This window comes from Scleropages formosus, chromosome 18 (assembly GCF_900964775.1).
Source record: "Scleropages formosus chromosome 18, fSclFor1.1, whole genome shotgun sequence".
Taxonomy (NCBI): Eukaryota; Metazoa; Chordata; class Actinopteri; order Osteoglossiformes; family Osteoglossidae; genus Scleropages; species Scleropages formosus.
In genome coordinates this window covers 6,512,937-6,529,958 of record NC_041823.1, presented here as the reverse complement: position 1 = coordinate 6,529,958, position 17,022 = coordinate 6,512,937, and the positions used below count along the sequence as shown (strand labels likewise).

The 17,022-nt window shown below is 43.1% G+C and overlaps 2 protein-coding genes across 6 annotated transcripts in view; both read right to left on the bottom strand.

Annotated features, from left to right (window-relative positions):
* Nucleotides 1–1,231: 1,231 nt before the first annotated feature.
* dcstamp (dendrocyte expressed seven transmembrane protein) lies at nucleotides 1,232–3,727 on the bottom strand. Its single transcript, XM_018762779.2, has 3 exons — nucleotides 3,684–3,727; nucleotides 1,847–2,908; nucleotides 1,232–1,582 (listed from the first exon to the last, which is right to left on the bottom strand). The coding sequence occupies exons 2-3, from the start codon at nucleotides 2,891–2,893 to the stop codon at nucleotides 1,232–1,234; spliced, it is 1,398 nt and encodes a 465-aa protein (XP_018618295.2). The 5' UTR covers nucleotides 2,894–2,908; nucleotides 3,684–3,727.
* A 5,010-nt stretch (nucleotides 3,728–8,737) lies between these two features.
* Nucleotides 8,738–17,022, bottom strand: part of rims2a (regulating synaptic membrane exocytosis 2a) — a 182,905-nt gene continuing 174,620 nt past the window's right edge. For 4 of the 5 annotated variants that reach the window (XM_029259821.1, XM_018763027.2, XM_018763028.2 and 1 more), the window contains 5 exons: nucleotides 11,941–12,082; nucleotides 11,695–11,807; nucleotides 11,104–11,205; nucleotides 10,801–10,940; nucleotides 8,738–9,793 (listed from right to left, as the gene is read on the bottom strand). In XM_029259821.1, coding sequence (XP_029115654.1) covers nucleotides 9,578–9,793; nucleotides 10,801–10,940; nucleotides 11,104–11,205; nucleotides 11,695–11,807; nucleotides 11,941–12,082 — 713 coding nt within the window. In that variant the 3' untranslated portion in view covers nucleotides 8,738–9,577. Of the gene's footprint in view, nucleotides 9,794–10,800; nucleotides 10,941–11,103; nucleotides 11,206–11,694; nucleotides 11,808–11,940; nucleotides 12,083–15,315; nucleotides 15,640–17,022 lie in introns of those variants that run through there. The other variant, XM_018763030.2, reaches the window with a different exon arrangement.

Sequence of the window (17,022 nt, the reverse complement as noted above, 5' to 3'; positions counted from 1 at the left end):
GATGATTCCAGGATAGGCTCCAGACCACAAACAATTACTGAAAATTAATGAATCAGTTCTCCAAGTGGCACACAACTCAGAGTAAACAAAAGTTAATTTCTCCAGCAGATGGAGAGATACAATTGTAGACTCACATTTCTTTAAGTACAGTCAAGTAGTCCAATACCACTATTTTTGTCAGCGCATATTACACTACATTACATTACACTAGTTGCACATTACTACAGAATTCGTAGACAGGACCAGTTCTCCATGTAGGAGATCAGGATAGAAGTGAAACTGACAGAGATGTGTTTTGAGACTCTTCTTGAATGCAGAGATTCAGCAGCTCTGAGTGACAGAGGGAGATCGTTCCACCACCATTGGAGCCACGAAATGTTACATTTCACACAAGGTTACAGCACAAAACTAAAGATAAGTTTACAACAGAAGCTTATTATCTATAAAAAAGGCTGTCCTTAGCGAGTTCATTCTGTCGCAAGAAGTCAGTTGAGCTGAAATCTGTCCTCCTTCTGATGGCACAAAAGTATTGGAAACCAGAAACTGGTCTGTGGAGAGAGGGTGAAGATTATTCAAAAAAGGCTTAGCTGTACAGTGCAGTATATTAACATTGTATATTCAACCTTTACAATAACAACCCCCGTGCATTTCATGAGTTGTTTCCATAAAATAAGAATTATTTAACGATAATAATTATTTAATTTAGATCAAAGAAAAGGGAGAGCACATTCAAGCTTGCTGAAAAAACATTATTAAATTAAATTATTCACTTCAAAAACCTTTTCTTTTAAAACACAGTACAATACATGTATCTCCGGATAAGAGTGAGAAAATTTAAAAAAATATGCGGACATGGAATTATAAGGGGTAAATTAACCTGTACGTGTAAACTGAGAATATACTTTAAAACTCATTGTATAAAAAATTTCAATACATTTACGTTTAATTCTATGAAATATATTTGATATAGACTGTGCTTGAAAATGACCACAGTCCAATGTTTAGCGAATTACGTATAACTCTTTTCAATAAACTGTTTGCTTGCATAAAATTGAATCACGGGAGTGCTTTTATAACTTACGAGAAAAAAGCTTTTAGAAGGTCTATTCATCACTGGGTGACTTCACACTGAACTGGATATAGATTTATGTATTCACCAATATAATAAACACTTTTCTGTATCATGAAAAAAGTAATTTATAGGGGTTTTTTTACACTTGGTGAACTTATCTCAATGAAATTGCCAAACCTTTTTCAAAAGTGTCACCAGGTTGCCTTTGTGGGCCTTCACCTTCATCTTCAACCTTTTCCGCAAAATTTTGTCATGAAGGTACTGGACCCTGACGCCTGCGGTTTGGGGCCAGAACTCAGCAGACACCAGGAGCCGGAGCTGGAGGAGCTTGGATGAAAGCAAGCCCAGGGCGGTCAGAACGAGCAGGATGACGGACAGCGACGGCGCCGACTTGTGGATCAGCAAGGTGGGCTTGGGAAGGCACTCCTTCTCGAAAAGAGCCATCGAGTAGGAAAAGTCCCTCGTTCTGTTCTGCTCATTGATATTGACACCAATGAAGGTCTGGCCTTCCTGGACAAAGGAAAAGGAGAATGAACGCACTTAGTCATTTAGCTCATGTTCTCCTCCAATGATTTAAACATCCAGGTAACTTTTACCAGATCAATTCCAGGTAAGTACCATCCCCAAAGTTACTACAGCAGGAGGTGGGATTCAGACCTATAATCTTCAAGTTCAGAGGCAGTAGTTGCAACCGCTATGCCACCTGGAGTCCCAGGAATACTTTCATGTGTACACAGCAGGCTGAGATGACCTTAATGTGACACTTGTGCTTACCGTGATTTTCATCACCAGGGGCACGTGAAACGGCTCCAGTTCCTCGAGACGCACACTTATTATCTTAATGAGCAAGTAGAAGAGGGTGTCGACGCCAATGAACAGAACCCACGTTAGGAAGGTGCTCAGAATGGGAAGGCAGAACTTCAGCATGCCCTTTGCTTCCCGAACTGAGAGTCTGGTTGAGGGAACGTGAGCGTAGCGCTTGGTCTCTTTCTCCGTCAGAGGCAGGACGTGGGGTCTTCCGTTGGCCCTCTGGCTCTCGTCGTACTGGACGAAGAGGTCGGTGATGAACACGTTCTCAAACTTCTTGTTGCGGTGGTACTGTCTCAGGTATAGGATCGTGACGATGGACACCAGGATGACACCCAAGAGAGGAGACACCTTCTGACCTATGGATGATAAGGTCTCCATAGCCGTGCGAATATCGTTGGCGGTTGCATTCAACAATGTCCCACCCTGTTGCAATCTCTCTGCGAGTTCTTCAGAGATAACCTTGGATCTCACTTGAAAGCTCGTGTTGAATCTGAACACTCTGAAGTCTGGAAAGCGGAGTTGTCCGCCAACCCATCTCAGCATTTCAATGTAATTGCTGAGAGGCGTGAGGTCGAAAGTGACCCTCTTTTTCTCCAGGTTGCATATCAAGCTCATGGCCAGCTCTTTGAGGTTGTTGAACGTATTCTGGACATTCCAGAAGATCACCAAGCTAGTGCCAGCCGTTATGAGCAGGTTCCTTCCCTGCTTCAAGCCACAGGAGATCAGGAACAGGAACACAAAGCAGCGAACCCGCTTGGAAACAAACAGGGCCACGGTCGATATGACCACACAGGCGACCGTGATGCTGCCAGACACGGTTGGGTCGTATTTCAGGGAGAACCGCAGGCTGAGGAAGAGGAGGAAGCTGAAGGCGAGACTCACTGTCAGGCAGGTGGAGAAATGGAGAAGGTGGCATCTCCAGCCGCTCCTTGGACCACGTGCATAAAGCTTTGCAGTTGAGGTCCAGGTCTGGGCCACGCAGTGCCTTAGATTTGGATAAACGAGTCGCATATTGTACACAGACTCCTGATTAAAAAAAAAAAAGAAAAAGTTTCAGAATATGATCACATATAATCATCGTAGGCAGAACGGGGCAATTAATTACAGTGATTATGAGCTACGCGAACGAATTGTCTCAAAACACTGTGAAATGTAACAGTTCTGCTCAGAAATATTATAATCCACACACACACACACACACACACATTTTCAGAACCGCCTGTCCCATACGGGGTTGCGGAGCCTACCCGGGAACACAGGGCGTAAGGCCGGAGGGGGACACACCCAGGACGGGACGCCAGTCCGTCGCAAGGCACCCCAAGCGGGACTTGAACCCCAGACCCACGGGAGAGCAGGACCTGGTCCAACCCACTGCGCCACCACACCCCCCTATTATAATCCATATAATTAAAAAAATACACTTCTGTAATTTTGTCATATTTGGGTAAGAAACAAATGTTTTTCCAGAAGCTGAAGCTGTATCACTGCTAAGTAAAAATAATTTTACCCATTTGAACAGATACTATCATTCCTGTCTATAATGGTTATGATCATTTTACAGAGAATGTGATCGTTGCAAAATATTATTATGTTTGAGAAATTAATAAAATTACATGCTGAAAATTCTCAGTTCGCTTCATCTGCGCAGACCTTTCATCTGCTGGCTGTCAGCACCTGCACTTCATAACTCCTAAAACTGCTAAGCGTAACTGACATTTATTCTAGACTTTCAGGCTTTATTAATTACACAGGTTTTCCTCGAACGTCAAGGCTGAGAAGAAAGGGAGACGAACACAAATACCTGAGCGCCTCTGATGTTGAGCGACCTGCCTCTTCAAGGTTTTTCCACAAATCTCTCATTGTTCCCCGTTTGTTCACGCTTCCTCTTTCTGACATTACACCAAGGCGTTTTTCAACCCTGGAACCGTTTTCGCAGAGGCGCACGTACATCATGTGAACATTGCCAAACAGCTCTAGTCACAAGTCTAGAGACATTAAATGCAAAATTAATTTTTTGAATGACTGTTGAATGCAAAATGTCTTACAGAGAAGAAAGTGTTAAAATTTTCTTTCAATGATATTTTTTCTTGTTATTTATTTGGGTATTTCCGTTACTGAACGAGGGGGTGTGGTGGCACGGCAGGTTTGACCTGTGCCCACCGTGCGGCAGGGCTGGGGCTCGAGCCCTCCTAGGAGGGCCTTGTGGCGGACTGGCACCCCGTCCAGGGTGTGTCTCTCCCCCTTCGGCCTTGAGCACTGTGTTGCCGGGAAGGCTCCAGCTCGCTGTGACCCTGCTTGGGACGAGCGCTTGTAGACATTGCGTTGCATTACTATACAAATTTAACCGGTATTTATGAAAAGGGTGGAATTCAGATCGATTTGAAATTTGGAGGCGTGAATGTCAAATTAACATGGAGGTGGCACTGCACCTGGGTGGTGCGAGAGGACATGGGTTCGATCCCCGCCCAGTCTGTGTGGAGTTTGATTGTTCTCCCCGTGTCTGTGTGGGTTCCCTCCGGGTGCTCTGGTTTCCTCCCACACTCCAAAGACATGCTGTTCAGGTTCCCCCATAGTGTGTGAGTGACAGAGAGAGTGTGTGTGTGTGTTCCACTGATATATGGATGAGTGACCCAGTATAAGTAGTGTATCTAGCAGTGTAAGTCACCGCGGTGAATAAGGTGTGTGTGTGTGCTGATAACACTACATAGAGCTCATTGGAAGTCGATTTAGAGAAAAGCGTCTGTTAAATAAATAAATGTAAATGTAATTAAAAGGAGAGGGGGTGCGGTGGCGCAGTGGGTTGGACCACAGTCCTGCTCTCCGGTGGGTCTGGGGTTTGAGTCCCGCTTGGGGTGCCTTGCGACGGACTGGCGTCCCGTCCTTGGTGTGTCCCCTCCCCCTCCAGCCTTACGCCCTGAGTTGCCGGGTTAGGCTCCGGTTCCCCGTGACCCCGTATGGGACAAGCGGTTCTGAAAATGTGTGTGTGTGTGTGTGTGTGTGTGTGTGTGTGTGTGTAATTAAAAGGACCTGTGCTTGCTACCCACCCCACCTGATCGAGGGTGGTAAAGCACACCCAAAACCAAATCGCAAGGTTAAATATAAGGAAAATCCAATTATAGAAAAAAACAAAATAGAAAAAAATGCATTTTTATTGGATGAATCGGTCAACAACTGGGACCCAGTTCACAGGAGGTTGTTGGAGTGGCGTATTTTTTCATTTTCACTAGTTTTAGTTGTTTCCATTTTCATGTAGCTCAACATTACTGGAAATACAAAAAAGAAAAAGTCTTAAAACATGTTTCATATTTATTATAGCCACGTCTGAGACTTTTACAAGAAGCAGCCTGTGATTAAATACAAAGAGTCTGTATTATAAAATTTTTATTCATGTAACTTCCGTGATGCCGGTGTAAAAATTCTAAACAAAACAAGTTACAAAGTCTTTCAGCCTCAGCTGTGTTGGTAAGCTGAGCAGCCAGCACATCAGTAGTGCGATTTAGTTCATTCAAAATGTAAACGATACACTAGAATTAAGCTAAATGTGCTATTATGTTCTTTGTGTGTTCGAGGTCCTTGTTGTGTGTCTGGAGCACTTTGGATTCATTCATCAGATGCCACTGCTATGGTCATGTATACATCCCCACCCCGCACTGTTTACTACTGCTCAAAGGGGGAGAATAACTCGGTGTCCGCTCAGCGTACCGCGCGGTCCAGGTCTCGGCATTCCTCTCGAGGCTCATCCATCGCGCCCAAGGATCCACGGTGCCTGGCGTCAAAGTAATGAATGAGACGTCCCTTGTGTCTCCAGCAGTACGCTCAAAACCCGCACGAAATTTCAACAAGCTGAGACGTCCTCTGAAGATAAAGCGTGCGACTTCAGGCCAAAACTCAGGTATAAATAAGCATTAACTCTGTTCTGCTGGACCACGTTCTGAAAATGAACTGTTATTACTAAACTCAAATCTGGCTCTTGATTCACTGCATGAAATGCCTCCACTGGTACGTGCAGTCAAATTAAGTAACCATGAGTCACATTCAGAGCTAAAAAAGGGACTTTGGGTATTTAATAGTGACAAGTATGATTTATCCTGGCCTTTTTCTGTTATTATTTTCTTATCATATAGTGTCGGCTTTAGATGACAACAGTCTGTGGGTAAATACAGTTATGCTTCTTCATAATGAATCCTCACCAAGACAGGATTGCAGTTTATCACTGTGCACTACTGTATAACTACTTTCTTTGTATATGTTGTCTTCCAGGGTATGTACTTTAGGTTTGACCCCAAAAATTAGAGAGGGATTAAGTGAAACGATCCAGGGTATGAATATCGGACGTTTCTTCTACCTTCATCATGCATGCTGTGGCTTGCCAGAATCTTCTTTTGAGATTGTAGGACAGTGCTAGCCAATGAATTTTTAAAAAGGTTTATTTAATAACTTAGATTGTCTATGTATTGTATAACAAGTAGCTGATTGTGTTTTTGGCTTGCTGGTTTTTCGCTTAAAACATTACCACGTTTAACAGTGCTCCCTGTATTTACTGACCCCACCAGTAATGGTAAAAGCAATACAAATCAATTATTTTGCAACACATTTTCCTCTAGTTTTCAGCTGTCTGTTATATGATTAATGTGTTTTATTTCATATTTTGTATTTGCAATATTGGGCAATTGTCAGAAATACTCTCGTCAGCATTAATGAGCTGGAGTCTTGTGTTGGCAGTTGGACGAAATGAAGTAAGCAAATGACCCTTCGCATCGCCAAGTAAACGTTCCACGGACGGAAATCATATCGTGGCCAAGCTTGATCAACCATGCAAATCTTTCGGAAAATAAAGAAACATACAAACTAGAGAAAAGTGTCCATTACAGACGCCGACTGACCTCCAGCCTGATATTTATATATATATGTATATTATATATTCATTTGTCTTTGGATGTTAACCACTATTTACAGGGTGGGTGGGGTTTACATGACTAAACTATAAGGTTGCAGACATGTAAAAAAAAATAAAAAATATATATTTTTAATAAGAGCTGTCCTCTAGTAAGCAGGTATAAATTTCACACTGTACATATGGGAATGGTACTGTATGTATAGGAAACATATGCAAACACATGACCAAATCAGGTGAGCGTGTATGTTTTTTTTATGCTGCCCTGAGAGTTTCCAAAGAACCAAGGGATGATGTTACAACATTTCTTCATATTGTTGCTGGTACTCAGTGATGGTGTTATATCCAGTTTTTTATTTTTAATTTGAAAAATAACTTACATAAATCTCTGTACTCAACCATACTTTACCAAGACATAACCTTGGCATTAACACAAAGGCATTCAAAAAGGGTAAACAACACCAGTCTCTGTCACCTCAGGAGGCATCATTCCCGTGTCCAGAAGGTTGTACTTCTTCACGTTCGCTTATTTATATTGAAACTGCACGATTTGCAAACGTGTGTGGTATGTACAATGCAAATCAAAGTAAAAAAAAAAAAAACCTGCAGCTTGGTACAGAAACAAAGTACTGAATGCATACGTCTACAAGGTATACTGTCACTGGATGTTGCAGAAGAGAGGAATGACGCCTCGCAAATCATTCTCATTAAAACATTTCGGTTATCTCAAGATTCATATACTTCTCAGTTAGGAGAAGTGGTAATAATTACTAAAAAATAGAAAATGAAAAAAAAAACGTAAATTGGTTTTGGCTTGTAAAATAAAATAACAAAAAATATATATGTACTGTATATATGTATATATATTATAAATAAATTTTATTTTCTCAAAAAACAAGAAACGAAAATCTAGAAGTTCATAGTGTGGCAATTTCCCCGTTTCTCTATATTTTGTGATTCTTTGATAGACTCACAAACAGTGCAGAAAAAAATGGAACTTTACAGCAAAATGCATGAGAGGACCATTCGCTGTAGGGTGCTCCGACAAAACACATCCCGCAGGACCGATGGAGGGATTCCTTTTTTTTTTTTTTGCATGTGTTACCTTTTTTTTTTTTACAACAATAATAAAATAAAACATACTTGCAACCATTGTTTCTCTATGAACCACTATTAAATATAAAACCATTTTCATTTTCACATTTTTTTTAAAAATCAGAGACATAATGTGATACCAGGAGGTGGAATGTTTCGATAAACATTTCAACGGTTGGCCACAAAAGCTGTAGAATTCAATTCAAGGTGAGGGAGGAAAAAATAAAGTAACTTAGTTTACATGCACTATACAAGAAACTGCAAAAATCCAAATATCTCTTTTTATCAAAACATGCTGAGTTACTGCAAGTGTGCCCAAGGCATGTTGCAAAAATCCCTTTTCAACATGCTTGTCAGACAAATCAAATCTGAAAGAAATACAGACAAACAGGGCAAGACTGTAAAACAATGTACAGTCCTGAAAGTCTGGGGTCTTACCAGGGTAATCGGACAATGGCAGCAATGTGTGGTACAATGCTCAGGAGGAGGGAGAAAAAGATAAATGTACAATTTGCACATAATATTTATCTTTTTAAGGCTTGCACCTTTACAATGAAATAATTTACATTTATTTTTATTATTCATTTTATCACATAAACAGGTATTTTTTTTTTTATTTAATAAGCTAGAAAGTTATCTTTCAGCTTATCTTACCTGAACATCTGTAAGAATACAGACTGAGTGGTCTAAAGGATGATAAACACGGTGTCTTTTTAAATCACGCTGTTGCATTCACTCCCTTTGAAAACCATGCACTAGTGAAATTTATCCTTAAAAATAATATAAACTGTTGAAAATGGCTGATCTGAACTCTGTACTGTTTGTTTTTTCTTTCTTTTTTTTTTTTTTTTTTTGCAAGTTGCAGCCTCAAGAAAATAATTTGTATTTTTTTCTTAAAGTTCAGCTAAATTTGTGTTCATGCAAAAAACTTTTTTTTCCTTTTCAAATTTCATACAATATATCAACAAAGAAATTGTCTATTAGATCACAAAAGGTCACCTTGTTCTGGGTTCTTTGTGTTAATAATAATCTGGAACATCAATAACAGCCTCGCCTGTATTGCCACAATTTAAACCGTTACTGTCTGTTGAGATCGGCTCTAACTCAGGACATGTTTGTCTGGGTGTACTGGGATGGGCGGAGCCTGGGGGATTCGCACGAGCCAAGCTATCCAATCACAGCTTGGCCGGCGCCCCGTCCCACTATCGCCATAACACTCCTTCCGCTCCCACGGCTACGTTCGTTGGCGCGACGTAACCAAGAGTCTAGCTACGAAAGTTCTCACCCGTTCCGGTACATTAACAACGAAAGTAAACAAAAGAAAAATAAATACGTAAAACAAAGCAACAGAAAAACAAGATCAGTGATTTGAATTTTTCTCTTTTTTATTTTAAAAAAAGGGCTTCTGTAGAACTCGCCGATTGGTTCTCAGTCTGCCCTCCATGGCTTCTGATTGGATGAAAACCTAGCGTCATGGAACTCCACGTTCATCAGTTCGTTCGAGCTGCTTCGGTCAGCTTCTTCCCAGAAGGGCATCCCGCACGCACAACATGTGCGGCATCGGCCAGAAACACAGGATCACTCTTGCATCCCTAGAAACAGGCTCAGAAGACACAACATCAAGCATGCAGTGTAACCAGGGCGTGACCCGTCGAGACTCGACTCCAACACCGGTTGCTACAACAACGCTATCTTTCCTTGCACTGCTATGAACGAGCATAAGGTCCAGTGGAACTGTCCAGTGACGACTGCGAAGCTCTCCTAGTCAAAGGCGCCAGGGTAGGGTCCACCAGTGAGGAAGGAGGAAAGAGCTTGTACCAGCCAATCACCATGTTGGACAAGTCAAGATCATCCAAAAGTATCTGAGCAGCTCCCATGAAAGATTTGTGGTCCATGCGTCCATAGTCGCCCCACACAATAATCTGTGAAAGGCAAAGAAGTCAAGGTCATACTTCTACACATTTCATACACAAATTCACACTGATTAATGAAGAATTTCAAAATTTTATACACCGGCTCCCCAGCTTATGGCACAAATGGGAGTCTGTTCATAACTCATTCAGTTCACAACTCAAAGTCACTTTTCCCACTTTGTGCAGTCAGTAAAAGTTTAACGATATTGACGTCCCTCAGTGTATTCACAAGTATTTATTAACTTCGAGCAACATTAAAGGTAATTTAAAATGACCGAAAATGAAAACACACCGACTGCACACATTCCTATTAAATACCGATTCATAAACATTCAACAAACGATTCCATGAACGTCAGTTTTTTGATGTCGTCTTATTGATCACAACACTCGTGACACTTTTCTCCAAAGGACTTGGAACGCTATCTACAATTATTTACCCATTTATGCACTAGGGTGATTTCCATTGGAGCAATTTAGGGTAGCTACCTTGCTCAAAGGTACGACAGCTGGAGCAGGGATTCAAACCTCCAACTTTGGGGGGGCCCAAGAACAGCAGCTTTTACCACCACACTACTAGTTATCTAATCCAACGCAAATTGTTAAAAACCTGAATCAAAGTGATCCCACACTCGTAGTACATTTCCTTCATTCTGTTTTGGAACAGCAGGTGATCTAACAGTTAGAGCCGTCACCTTAGAACCCTAAGGTCTCAGGTTTCACTCAAACCACCCGCTCTACTGTCCTCGATTTTTGTAGCAGAAATATGAGGAAAAATAAATAATTAAAAAGCAATCTGGAAAACATCTGTATTTTCAAAAAATTGGCCGTACAGGCAGCTGGTATGCATTAATTTATGTCGGCTGAACTGTCATTAAGCTCAGTCCTAAAACATAAATATGACTAGAGATGTCTGGCACTAAATAACTCCTCCACATTTTCCCAGCATAGTAATACGATAAATATTGATCTCATAGTGATCTTTGAAGCCTATCGATGAATATTTCATTGCAGCACCTGTAAAACTTTTCCTGCTGGATTTTCTTCAAATGAGAGCTGCTGCTGATAGAGGGGATCCAGAGTTTTACGAGCTACTTTTGTCTTCTTTTTGGCTACGCAGGCTCCATTTTCCAGCAGGTATACTTTGACGTAGGGTGCTATACAGAGAAAGAGAACAGCAATAAAAGTCAACGCAAAGCTCAGTAAACACCTGCTTTGTCTGCACGTTCTTTAAAAATTATTTCCCATTACTGTCCATTATTTAAACTAACACGATGAACATGAACGTTTTTCAGAATATATACAGTGGACCTGACTCACCGGGCAGTGCCTTAGAGCCAGATTTTCCCACAAGGCCACGGGCTCTGATGACCTCTACTTCCAGCGATCCTTTCTTGTCCACCATTCCAATTTGGATGTCACCTGAAACGAGTACAAATCAAACGCTTTACACATCTGCAATGTTAGCCTGTGTTATCTAATTGAGCACTATCACTGTCACCATGACAACCAGTCATTTAGTTCATCCAGGGTGTTGCTTTGAAATATGTGAACCCTGTGGTCAACCTATGGTCAACCCAGTGGGATGGTCATAGTTCTTGTGTATTATATTTAATATAATAACATATAAATTTTAAATCTTGAACTTATAAAATTAAAATATGAATGTGATTTACACACCTGATTCTACTTACCTACTTGGTTTAACCAGTGCAACCTGGGCTTCACTTATTTTTGCACCTGCACTACTTGTGTGTTTCTACTACACATGATTTCCTCTAAACCAACGTAAGGAACTGGTCATTACACACCTATTATGTCAGATGAGAAAGACGGCTTCTCATTAAATAACCGGGTTCACATACTTTAGTATAAATAAATAAATATAAATAGTTTTAGGGGTGCGCATACCCATGGAAGGTGTGGCCAATGTCTGCCGTCCCACAAGCTGGGCGGGACCCAGCCCATCGAGGAAGTCACTGAACTGGCTGTCTGAGGACAGTCTCACACCAGGGAAGATGAGGCTATAAAAGGGGAAAAAAATATTTTACTGAGCTAGTTAAATGTGGGCGGGGATTGCCAGGCAATGGAGGTGTGGCTTAGATCACTGTGGGCGGGGCTGTAACACAGTGGGGGGCGTGGCCACAGAGTGCTTACTTTCCCTCGGAGCTGTAGCTGTTCATGCTGCCGTCGGTGGACTCGCGGCTGGCCTGCCGCGTCATGCGGTTCCTCATCTCCACCGCCAGACCCGTCTCCGTGCTCCTCTGGATGGTGCTGCGTAGCTTTTTCCCTCCTGCTTCTGCACAGAGAGGCGAGAGAGACATAGGACCGTCAGAGCGGCATGCTTCCGCCGCGGCCCGGAGGGAGCGGAGGAGGCGCCGTCGCGTCGCCGTGGGCACCCTGCCCAACCCGTAGTGAACCTGACACCTCGACGCCTTTCCCATCTGTCTCCGCTCAATGGCGAGAGACAGCACACTCACCAGCTCCTATATTGACACAGGCACCTTAACTCCGAGCTTTTAGAGGTTGTTTATTGACATGGAACTACCAGCACTGACCTCCTAGACCCTGTGCTCTTGACAGGTACTCATATAAGTGCCATCCACTCATCTATGTCAATTTGGAGCCACACGCAGAGACACGGGAGCCCCCACGTTGTCCCAGACCCAGCATTCCGAGGAGGCTCCACACGGCCCTCTCCCAGACGATGTTTTCTACACATGTCCTGTTTCCAAGGACCACCCTGAGAAGAAGACCGAAACATTCCCCGGTGTCCGTCAACCACATTCGATTTGCCACTAACCATAAAATGATCACATCGTTCGGATCCTACGAATTTACAGATAATGAGAGTTACTGAATTTACTGAACTTGAACTCGAGCTACTGGATGAACAAAGGGAAGTTTACATGCAGATTATGGTAAAACCTGAATAAAACCATTCAGTGTTTCAGAATAAACCACATACTGACACACACTGCACTGTGGCACTGATCAGGTGAACCGGGGGGGCATCTGGAGCAGAGCACTCTAAGCCCTTGTGGGGTCATACTACTAACTGATGTGTTCTGACAGCTGGCTTCGCCCGTGGAACCTGCCGCTGATCTGGGCCTGACCGCGCTGCTCCAGCAGGTGTGATACGGTGTGTATAGTCATCTGCAAGTGCGTGTGAGGATTTTGCGTGTTCATGGACATATGGAGCACCGTTTCCGTCAGGAATAAAATGCTGGTTTGGTAAATCCAGCAAATAAATAAATAAATAAATAAATACAATATTGAATGTAATAAATCTAAACGTTTTTTAATGTCTTTGGCAGAGAAAAAAACACATCGCTCGCAAAATTTGACCCAGACCCACTCGTGTGAAATGCTCCACCCGTATGAACTGACTGTTTAAATGTCTTGCTGGTAAACCATGGTGATTCAGTGACAGCGGAGCATTTTACACCCTCACTTGGTTTGAATGGTAGAAACTCTGATACAGAATAATAAATAATTTTGCATCTCCGAACAAAACCTTTGCTTTATATGTGGAACTTTAAAGGTATTTTCCCAATGTCTAAACCGGGAATATAAGCGCAACCATTGATACACCACTGAAATTACACTGCTGCACTCGCGTCCTTATAAACCATGTGGCGTAAATGTGCATCGCAGTTAAAATAAACTGCACAACCTTGCGAAGAAATACATCAGAGGCACTGAAATCCATGTTTATGCAAGACTTGCATCACTACCGCTTGTCACTTTTCATTTGCAGCACACCTAAATGCAAGAAGAACGTTACGGAACAACAGCTGTTGCCTAGCAACAGACCACCTCCTACTTGGAATATGGATAATATTCAGAGGACATCATCTTCATCTCTCCTCCTGTGTCCAGATGAGAAGAACATCAGTCCAGCAAAAACATGCTAACCCCCCCACTGAACAATTACTTAGTATGCAAATCATGTGAAATCACTGCACACCAATTATTCCTTAAACTAGTTGTTAGGACTTAAAAATGGATCAATCGGTCATTAAGTTTGTCTTTTACACTCAAAACAGCTCACGGTGGTTTGAACTGATTCCATATTATGAATATGCATTATGCACGCTCACATTTATAGGCAAATTCACAAGTAAATCTGAGGCCACGATCTTGCAGTGCATAACAAGTATTTACCTGCCACATGCACCTCTGTTCCTCCAGAAGACGAGCAGGCAGCGATGGACTTATTGTCCTCTGTCCACCACGGTGCCCAGAGTCAGAATTAGAATCAGCGTCACAAAAAATGTCTCGGACGACCAAAGATGGACGCAGTAAACAGACATTATCTGGATGAGTCCCGATTACTGATCAATAGTAGTAGATTTATTTTCAATGTTTGAAAAAAATATTATAAATACAGTATGTACATATGTGTATAAAAACACAAATGTTTTATTACAATTTTTGTAATATGGCACATTTTTTTAATGTGCTAAAAACATGAAAAAATACACACACACATACATATATTATATATGCATATATACGTATTTAAGCACATATATACATTATGTGTTTGAATATGTAAGTGTATGTGTGTGTGTGTGTGTGTGTGTGTGTATATATATATATATATATATATGTACATATACAGTATATTTATTTTTTCTCTTTTGGGAATGTGGTGGACAAAAGTTGTCCCCCTGTATACTGCTCAAGGGGTCGGGTTTTAAAAGAGGCAATAGTCAGAAAATAAATAAATAAATAAATAAATAAATCAAAGCTTGCAGGAATTAAGAAAGCGGTGTGAAACGCATGCACTTTCTCTTAATTAAGTTCCCCAGGGCTTAACGGATACAAGCGGGTCTCCGAAAGGCAATTAAATTCAATCAATGAACGAGCAGAGTATGTAAAACTACGATTGACACAAGTTCTTGCTTGGGGTTGAAAGGAATAAAGAAGCGAGTGTGACGGACACTTTAGCACGCGCTCGGGGTCGGGCCGCATTTTACCCATGCGTCCCCCGTGGAACCGCACGGCACATGCGTCCACATGGTGGGGGCTAAACTCTGGCACGCAGCCGGGGCCCGCGGTCCAAGCAGGGTGATGCTACACCTGCCAGTATTTCTTACAGAGCGATTCTTTGGGGGGAATCCGACCAATCAGGTCATCGGGGGATTTACAGAAAGGAAAAGCGTCTCGTCGTCGGGTCGAAAAGGCAGGAGTCCAAGAAGTGGGCTGCGCTCGGTAAACACTAGAATAGGGTACCTTAGCGCTGCAGAAAACCAGAGGGATAAAAACCAGTACCATGGTAAAGAGAGAAATTACGTTTCACATCCATTCAATGCAACATGTTTATTGCTAAGAACACGGTAACGTCTGCAAGAAACTCAATATCAGTGACCGTGTGACGCCGTTGAGCTCCGCTCTAGTCAGACGTCCACTACAGAGGACAAGTGAGTCGAGCTGCTAGTTTGCTCATTGAGGTCTGCCTTCAATGCCTCCCCCTGTGCCCCGTCTCTGTTCCCGCTCCCCCGAGGTGCGCCGAGAGCCGCTTACCTGCGTCCTCCTCATCGAAGGAGTTCATGCAGGGGAAGTAGACGGCCAGCGCCTCGAAGGAGGCCGACAGGCTCAGGCGGCTCTGCGAGCGCTGCATGCGCGTGCCAGGGGTGCCTGCCGCATCGTGGCCCTGCCTGCCCATGTCTCCTGACGATGCTGGAAGTAGCGGATGCCCGGTGGCGTAGGTTTGCCGCTGGAGGAGCGGGTCAGAGGCGGCGGGAGGCGGATGCGGCGCCGGTCTGCTGAGGGTCTCTGCTGATCGCTCACTGATGCTCAGAGACACTGTCTCTGTGCTCAGTCTCAGCGCAGTGTGTGTGTCTCTCCCGCTCGCCTCCCAGCCTCAGTTTCTACTAGGAGAGGGAGGGGTGGGGCCCGGCCTGCGGCAGCCAATCGGATACCGTGCTGCAGAGTAGCGCCTCGAATGGCTCTCCAGGAGGAGCAGCTCTACCCAGAGATATCAGCGTACTCCAGTGTGGACATGAGCAGCCCAGGCTATCACTGCCATAATGCTCTTATCACAGACGTCCCATTAGAGGGTATTTTCGCCCCGGCCACCCGACCCCCCCCCACCACCTTCGACCCCGCTGGCTTTGGGCTGGTTGCCAGACCAGTGAAAGTTCACATGCTGGTCACTCACACTTCACGTGTCTCGGAGTCGCTTTCACCCCCCCCCACCCCGGTCAGAATTTTGTTTTTTTTTGAGTGTGCTCCTTTTATTTATTAATTTTTTTCTCTGTGGTGTTTTTCCATGACAAACTGCAGCAGCTTCTTGCATTTATTTCTTTTCTTTTACAGGCATCGCACACAGGTTTAGTCTGCAGGGACCACGATCCTCGGCGTTTTCATCAGGAGAACATGGTACGAGACACACACGTTTTTAACCGGTATCAACATCGAAAGGAATTGCGCTGTTCGAACAGTTTGACGCGGCACAACATGGGTTCGCATATCGACAAAGTGAAAATCATTGATTTTCCCATTAATAACCTGTGCTGCTGCAGTGGGGAAAGGAAAGAAAGGAACAGTGTGATTCGCAGTTTGTGATGGTGAACAAGGAGGAAGGGAGGCATTAATAAATTTCAGAATCCTGAATACTAACTAACTAACACACACACACACACACACACACACAAAACCCTTGTCTACGGGGCCAATTAGCATTAATGGGACAGTAGAAGAAACCCAGTCTGCTAGATGCAGTACATGAGCTTGGACACAGTTACCCCACGAACGGTATCCAGCAGAATATTTATGACTACAAGGCTGTAAAAACTGCTAAATGGTTTTCCGTATGCAGAGCCACCTTCGCTGGTCTCCCCAAATACAGAGCATCAGTTGGCCTCCATGCACAGCACCTTTATAACCTACTAGGCTGACGTTTTGTAAAGGTGATAATTTTTAAAAGTGCAGCGAAAAAGGTCATTTTTCATTTATGTTTCATTTACGTCCACTCCCACAAACCGATCACATTCACGGGGATCAGTATTAATCGTCCCGATTTCCCGCTTTAACGGAACAACCTGTCCACGGTCAGGTCAACCTTGATAAAGAAATAAAGAAAATGTAGGGAGAAATAAACGATGCGGTTCAGAATTGCCAGCAGGTTAGTTAAGCAGCTCTTAAAAGCATCATGTTCCATGGGAAGATCTGCTTTAATGGGAATGTAATACATATTTTAATGCATTTCTGCTGCGTATTTTCTTTCAC